This window comes from Engraulis encrasicolus, unplaced genomic scaffold (genome assembly GCF_034702125.1).
Source record: "Engraulis encrasicolus isolate BLACKSEA-1 unplaced genomic scaffold, IST_EnEncr_1.0 scaffold_85_np1212, whole genome shotgun sequence".
Classification (NCBI taxonomy): domain Eukaryota; kingdom Metazoa; phylum Chordata; class Actinopteri; order Clupeiformes; family Engraulidae; genus Engraulis; species Engraulis encrasicolus.
Window position 1 is genome coordinate 137,180 of NW_026946203.1, and position 8,008 is coordinate 145,187.

Below are 8,008 nucleotides of genomic sequence, written 5' to 3' on the forward strand. Positions count from 1 at the left end.
TCCGGAGGGCTTTGATTCCCAGCTGCTGGTGGAGTTGGTGCATCAGTCGTGATGTGAAGTTCGTCCCTTGGTCGGTGAGAATTTCCCTTGGGAATCCAACCCGAGAGAAAAGCTGGACCAGGGCACTGATGACCTTCGGTGTGGTGATGGACCGCAGCGGGAAGACCTCCGGATAGCGGGTCGCGTAATCGCAGATCACCAGGATGAATCGGTACCCAGAGCTGCTCTTCTCCAGTGGTCCGACGATGTCCATGGCGATGCGTTCAAAGGGGGTGGAGATCACAGGTAATGGGTGCAGAGGTACTCTATCCGCTCTCCGCACAGCACCTGTTTTCTGGCACACTGGACAGTTAGCACAATATGTACGCACATCGGTATACATGGAGGGCCAAAAGAATCGCGAGCTTAATCTCAGGTACGTTTTCTGGAGTTTCAAATGACCTGCCCAGGGTAGTGTGTGTGCGAGGTGAAGGACTAGGGGTCGGCATGTGGTCGGTACAACTAGGCGCTTAACATTATCCCCTTCAATGTATAACAGCCCATTCTCCAACATCACTCTTTCCCCATCCACCCCTACTTGATCACCTCCCTTCCCATTCACTCTGTCAAACAAAGGTTTCAATGACACATCCCCAGTTTGCAATGCTCCCATGTTCTCTGGCACCTCCCACAACCCATCAGCTTTAAGAGCAGTAGTTTCTGGTTTAGCCACCGGGGTACCCAAATGCTTCGCTATGCGCCGCTGTTGGCGCGTCTTCCTGGGGCCTTTAGACCCACCCTGGTACAAACTACTACACAAGTCTGGTAGGGGCTCAAGTCCGCCCTTCGTTTGGGATCTGGTGAACACCGCACAAGACAGATGCACTCCTGCGGATTCACTTTTAGGTGTATCCAGAAGTTCTGTCAACACTGGTAAGTCCCTCCCCAAGACTATATCAGTTGGCAAATCTCTCACCACCCCCGCATTTATCAGAAACATTTGACCCTTTGCAGTTACAGTCACTTCAGTAGTCGGGTATTCCTTCTCATCACCATGTACACATTGCACAAACATTTTCTTTTCATAGTTCAGATTATCAGAGGGTAGCAGGGATCTGTTCACGAGAGTCACGGAGCTACCAGTATCAATCAGTGCACGCACAGCTTGTCCATTCACCAGAATCTCAGATTTCATTTCATCAGCATTATCATTATCATCATCATCATCATCCCCACCAAGACTGTCTCCCTCCCTCGGTACATAGCAAAACCTGTTAAGCTTTGGCTTTCTTATCGGACACACAACAGCTTTATGACCTTGCTGCTGACAGTTATAACAGACAATCTCTCGCCCTCTATTCTGCGAACCATCCCATCTCACAGCCCCACCCATGGTACCTCTACCGTCCCGTGTGTCTTTGACATCTTGGGTTGCTTGAGATCGCTGGGGTGCTTGAGATCGATGAGTGCTTTGGAGGTGCAGTGGTGCTTGGGGTCGCTGATTACTCGGAAAGTGTGGTGATGCTTGAGGTCGCTGACTGCCACGCCGATGAGCGTTGAGGTACTGCATGGCAAGTTTTGCAGTGGTCTTTGCATCCTTTGGCTCGTGCTCTTTCACCCAGGTACGGACGTCGTACGGCAGAACGTTGATCAGCTGCTCCATGATGATCGTCTCCGCGATGTCCTCCTTGGAATGCTGCTCTGGCTTTATCCAGCGCCGATACAGGTTCTTCAGGCGGTTGTACGTCTCCGTCGGGGTCTCTCCTGGTGGTGTCGTCGGCGTCCTGAAGCGCTGTCGGTAGGTCTCAGCCGTCACGTCGAACTTCTCCAGGATCGCCTCTCGTAGATGCTTGTAGGTGTTGGACTTCTCCTCATCCATCGCTGTGTAGGCAGCAAGCGCCTTCCCCGTCAGCAGTGGCACTAGGCGGCACGCCCAGTCTCTCTCTGGCCACGCCCACGTTCTGGCCATGCGCTCGAAACGAAGCAGGTAATCTTCTATGTCTTCACCCTGTTGGTACACCGGCATCTTGGGCTCCTTGCGCACAACCCTCTCTGGCTGCGCTTGTTGAGCTGGAGCTGCAGCAGGTCGATCTTGAACTGCAGCATGCTGGTCTTGCGCTGGAGCAGGAACCGCCCACGGCTCATCAAACGAGTCTGCTGGCTCCTCTCTGGTGCTTCGACGACGATGGGGGGTTGGTGTGGGGAGGCCCATCCGTGGACTCTCCGACTCTACGGCACTCTCCGGTGTAGCTGCGGTCCTCGACGCTGCATGCTGTCCTCCGGCTTATCTTTCTCCAAGGTGTGTAGCCAGGCCACGAATCTCTGCCAGGATGGTCTCCTCACGACGCTGCTGCACCGTCAGGAACTCCCTCAGCAGGCCTGCTACATCTCCCATTGTACGCTCTGCCTCCTTCTCTGATGTCCGTTCTGCTTCCTCCAGTGATGCTGCACCCGTCACCTCTGGTTGGAACCGGGCTTTGGGTTTCTGTTCTGTCGGAGTACTCGAAGTCATCTTCGAGCGTACCACCTGCTCTGGCTCCTCTTCATGCTCATCAGATGACTCCTGCCATTCTTCTTCTTGCTTCTCACCTTTCACGTCGGCCATCTTGAAATTTGGTGATGCACTTCCTGTGGCTGGCCAATCCCACCGCTGCCACCATATGTCACAAAGTACCACGGCTCAGGTTGGGTTCCTTTAGAAAAAACAGACTGGCTCCGCCACAGCAGCACTTAAGTGCAGGGTGTTTATTATTTGAAGTGCACCCAAAATCCAAAAAAGTGTCAAAAATGTGAAATTGTGGCTTGTAAACAAAGTTGGCCAATAAAAAGAAAAATTCAATAAAGAAAATAGCGAATTCGAAAGTCCAAAATAATTATTCAAGTCCATCAAAAATAAGCAAAAGATAATGTCCAAAGTAATTCAGTCTCAAAAAGGTAAATTCAACTTACAGCCACAATCTGCAGTACAACTGTTTACCTGAGCTGGTACTCGGTGCTTCTGCTCACTCTCTCTCTCAGAATGATCACAGCCCAGTATTTCAGATGCTCAACCCCTCCCACAGGTCATACTATCTTCACATTTAAACTCAATATTCACTAATAGGCACTTTTACACATTACTTCTACATTCAGTAATTGGTTGCAAAATAATACACTTCATATGCATCATAATCATTGCACAGTTTCCCATGTAAAGCACAATATTTCAATACTTCATCAAAAACCCCGTAAAAAGTAGTTTACCCCGTACCCACACTGCATTGCGCCGAGCTGAGGCGCTTGAACAAGCCCTCAACCCCACTGCTCGAGTTTGCCTGTCATGGCGGCGCGCACACCATACAAACCTTCCCCAAACAAATGCTGCTGGAGTTAAAACTAATGGGCAAAAATGGAGAACTTAACAAAACACGAAGAAAGGGGGCTCATAACACACAGGATTTAACCTGCGCTACTTGGTAAGTGTATGTTTATTGTTATCGCGTGAGTGTAGCTGAAGTCGGGGGGAAAAGTTTCAGTGTTTGTGTTCGTGTGAATGGATGTTTGTTTGAAGTCGCGTGTATTGCGCAAAAATGTTTGTAAATAATGTTGTTACTGCGTCTGTGTTTACCGTTGTGGATGAATGTTATTGTTAGTGACTGTGTGTGTGTGTGCTTCTCATGTACTGACGCTTGTTAAAAGGATGGTATCAGTCGCTAGTCAGCTAAATACAGGTGTGCACCCCTGTTCCAGTGACCAGAGACAATTAACTAGGTGCTGTACGGAGGAGCTAGACAGAGCACTCTGTCACATTACCTTCCCCTTCTCCTAGATTGCAGAGCATCTGCAATCGGGACAGGTAATCCGCTGGAATGTTCTGCTTTCCGGATTTGTGTCGGATCTTGAATCTGTAAGGTTGAAGTGCGAGATACCATCTGGTCACTCTCGCGTTGTGGTCCTTCATGGTCTGGATCCAGGTTAGAGCTCGATGGTCCGTGTCCAGATCAAACTCTCGGCCCAGCAAGTAGTAGCGTAGACTCTCCAGAGCCCACTTAATTGCAAGGCACTCCTTCTCAATTGTAGAATAACGTTGCTCTCTGGGCAGTAGCTTCCGGCTCAGATAGAGCACTGGCCTTTCTTCACCTGGCTTCCCTTGCACCAGGACAGCTCCGATCCCTACTGACGAGGCATCAACTTGCACCAGAAACCGCTGTGTGAAGTCTGCACTTTGCAGTACTGGAGAGGAACAAAGACATGTCTTCAACGCAGTGAAGGCCTTCTCGCACTCTTCAGTCCATTGAATTGGATTCCTGGCGGCTTTGCTGGTGAGGTCAGTTAGAGGTGCGGCAATGGTGGAGAAATGGGGGATAAAACGGCGGTACCATCCAACAAGTCCAAGGAACGACCTGACCTGCTTTCTGGTCCCAGGTTGGGAACTGTTCATGATGGCTTCTACCTTGTCGACTTGCGGTCGGACCTCTCCATGGCCAACGAGGTATCCCAGGTACTTGGTTTCATCCCTGGCCCACTCGCACTTCTGAACGTTCAAGGTAAGTCCTGCCTCTTGAATGTGTTGAAGAACTCTCTGCAGATGTTGGCAGTGTTCTGTCCAGGTCTCACTGAAGATCACAACGTCGTCCAGGTAAGCAGCACAGCAATCGTCACACCCCTGGAGGACTCTGTCCATTAGCCGTTGGAATGTGGCTGGCGCACCGTGCAAACCAAACGGCATGACGGTGAATTGGAAGAGCCCACTAGGCGTTCTGAAGGCTGTATACTCCCTGGACTTCTCCTCCAGCGGCACTTGCCAGTAACCTTTGCAGAGGTCGAGCGTGGTGATATACCTGGCACGACCAATCTTCTCAAGCAAGTCGTCGATCCTGGGCATCGGATAGGCATCGAACTGCGAGACTGCGTTGAGTTTCCTGAAGTCCATGCATATCCGAAGAGATCCGTCCTTCTTGGGCACCACCACAATTGGACTGCTCCACTCGCTCATCGAATCCTCAATTACGCCCAACTCCCGCATGGTCTGGACCTCTTCTCTCAGTCCAGACACCAGGGTCTCTGGCACCCTGTAAGGCCTCTGCCGAATTGGAGTGGGGTCCTTCAGGTGGATCTTGTGCTCCAGCACTCCAGTGAGCCCCGGTCTAGGCTGGAACAGTGATGGGAAGTGGTTGAAGACCTCCAGAAGATCCGTCTTCATGTCCGCCTTCAAGTGGTCAAGGGTGACTGGAGCCTCTTTCCGTGGCCTCCAGGTCTGCATGTCATCATCTTCTTCATCTGCATCTGCATCCACTTTCCGCACCATCATCACCTTGGCACCTTTCCTCTTCACCTCTGCTGTCTCCATCTTTGTGTCCGCCATCTCAGTCTTTACTTCCTTCATCTTCGTCTCTGAATGCTCCGACTTCATGTTTGATTCTTCAGTCTTCATCTCCTTCCACTCTTTCAACATGTTCACATGGTACACCTGGGTGGTCTTGCCCTTGTCAGGGTGGTGTACCTGGTATGTGACTGGACCCATCTTCTTGGTGATGACGTATGGGCCTTGCCATTTCGCGAGAAGCTTGCTGGTGCTGGTGGGTAGTAGTAAGAGGACCTTCTGACCTGGCTGGTACTCACGGTGCCTAGCATACTGGTCATACCAGAGCTTTTGTGCCTTCTGCGCCTTCCGCAAGTTCTCTTCAGCCTCCTCTCGGTACTGGTCCAGGCGGTCTCTCATTCGCAGCACGTACTGCACGATGCCCACCTCGGATGAAGCTTCTGTTGGCCTCTCCCACGTCTTCTTCAGCAGGTCCAATGGACCTTGAACCTGCCAACCGTACACCAACTCGAATGGGGAAAATCCCGTCGAGGCTTGAGGCACCTCCCTGTATGCAAACAGGAGGAAGGGGAGCCATTTGTCCCAGTCCTTGCCGGTGTCTGAGACGAATTTCCTCAACATGCTCTTGAGGGTGTGGTTGAATCTCTCCACGAGTCCGTCCGTCTGCGGATGGTATGGGCTGGTCCGGAGGGCTTTGATTCCCAGCTGCTGGTGGAGTTGGTGCATCAGTCGTGATGTGAAGTTCGTCCCTTGGTCGGTGAGAATTTCCCTTGGGAATCCAACCCGAGAGAAAAGCTGGACCAGGGCACTGATGACCTTCGGTGTGGTGATGGACCGCAGCGGGAAGACCTCCGGATAGCGGGTCGCGTAATCGCAGATCACCAGGATGAATCGGTACCCAGAGCTGCTCTTCTCCAGTGGTCCGACGATGTCCATGGCGATGCGTTCAAAGGGGGTGGAGATCACGGGTAATGGGTGCAGAGGTACTCTGTCCGCTCTCCGCACAGCACCTGTTTTCTGGCACACTGGACAGTTAGCACAATATGTACGCACATCGGTATACATGGAGGGCCAAAAGAATCGCGAGCTTAATCTCAGGTACGTTTTCTGGAGTTTCAAATGACCTGCCCAGGGTAGTGTGTGTGCGAGGTGAAGGACTAGGGGTCGGCATGTGGTCGGTACAACTAGGCGCTTAACATTATCCCCTTCAATGTATAACAGCCCATTCTCCAACATCACTCTTTCCCCATCCACCCCTACTTGATCACCTCCCTTCCCATTCACTCTGTCAAACAAAGGTTTCAATGACACATCCCCAGTTTGCAATGCTCCCATGTTCTCTGGCACCTCCCACAACCCATCAGCTTTAAGAGCAGTAGTTTCTGGTTTAGCCACCGGGGTACCCAAATGCTTCGCTATGCGCCGCTGCTGGCGCGTCTTCCTGGGGCCTTTGGACCCGCCCTGGTACAGTCTACTACACAAGTCTGGTAGGGGCTCAAGTCCGCCCTTCGTTTGGGATCTGGTGAACACCGCACAAGACAGATGCACTCCTGCGGATTCACTTTTAGGTGTATCCAGAAGTTCTGTCAACACTGGTAAGTCCCTCCCCAAGACTATATCAGTTGGCAAATCTCTCACCACCCCCGCATTAATCAGAAACATTTGACCCTTTGCAGTTACAGTCACTTCAGTAGTCGGGTATTCCTTCTCATCACCATGTACACATTGCACAAACATTTTCTTTTCATAGTTCAGGTTATCAGAGGGTAGCAGGGATCTGTTCACGAGAGTCACGGAGCTACCAGTATCAATCAGTGCACGCACAGGATGTCCATTCACCAGAATCTCAGATTTCATTTCATCAGCATTATCATTATCATCATCATCATCATCCCCACCAAGACTGTCTCCCTCCCTCGGTACATAGCAAAACCTGTTAAGCTTTGGCTTTCTTATCGGACACACAACAGCTTTATGACCTTGCTGCTGACAGTTATAACAGACAATCTCTCGCCCTCTATTCTGCGAACCATCCCATCTCACAGCCCCACCCATGGTACCTCTACCGTCCCGTGTGTCTTTGACATCTTGGGTTGCTTGAGATCGCTGGGGTGCTTGAAATCGATGACTGCTTTGGAGGTGCAGTGGTGCTTGGGGTCGCTGATTACTCTGAAAGTGTGGTGATGCTTGAGGTCGCTGACTGCCACGCCGATGAGCGTTGAGGTACTGCATGGCAAGTTTTGCAGTGGTCTTAGCATCCTTCGGCTCATGCTCTTTCACCCAGGTCCGGACGTCGTACGGCAGAACGTTGATCAGCTGCTCCATGATGATCGTCTCCGCGATGTCCTCCTTGGAATGCTGCTCTGGCTTTATCCAGCGCCGATACAGGTTCTTCAGGCGGTTGTACGTCTCCGTCGGGGTCTCTCCTGGTGGTGTCGTCGGCGTCCTGAAGCGCTGTCGGTAGGTCTCAGCCGTCACGTCGAACTTCTCCAGGATCGCCTCTCGTAGATGCTTGTAGGTGTTGGACTTCTCCTCATCCATCGCTGTGTAGGCAGCAAGCGCCTTCCCCGTCAGCAGTGGCACTAGGCGGCACGCCCAGTCTCTCTCTGGCCACGCCCACGTTCTGGCCATGCGCTCGAAACGAAGCAGGTAATCTTCTATGTCTTCACCCTGTTGGTACACCGGCATCTTGGGCTCCTTGCGCACAACCCTCTCTGGCTGCGCTTG

At 51.7% G+C, this 8,008-nt stretch overlaps 1 protein-coding gene across 1 annotated transcript; it reads right to left on the reverse strand.

The window, feature by feature from the left end:
* Nucleotides 1-279: 279 nt before the first annotated feature.
* On the reverse strand, nt 280-2,332 carry LOC134444925 (zinc finger and SCAN domain-containing protein 26-like). Its single transcript, XM_063194100.1, has 3 exons — nt 1,545-2,332; nt 578-836; nt 280-342 (listed from the first exon to the last, which is right to left on the reverse strand). The coding sequence occupies exons 1-3, from the start codon at nt 2,189-2,191 to the stop codon at nt 280-282; spliced, it is 969 nt and encodes a 322-aa protein (XP_063050170.1). The 5' UTR covers nt 2,192-2,332.
* Nucleotides 2,333-8,008: the final 5,676 nt, after the last annotated feature.

Bases quoted from the DNA above. Each gene is read 5' to 3' on its own strand.
- LOC134444925 (XM_063194100.1), bottom strand. From the start codon at position 2,191: ATGGGCCTCCCCACACCAACCCCCCATCGTCGTCGAAGCACCAGAGAG. The intron at 837-1,544 runs GTACCTCAACGC...GGTGTTCACCAG, and splicing joins ACTGCAAAACTTGCCATGCA to ATCCCAAACGAAGGGCGGAC. The intron at 343-577 runs GTAGGGGTGGAT...CTAACTGTCCAG, and splicing joins ATGGGAAGGGAGGTGATCAA to TGTGCCAGAAAACAGGTGCT.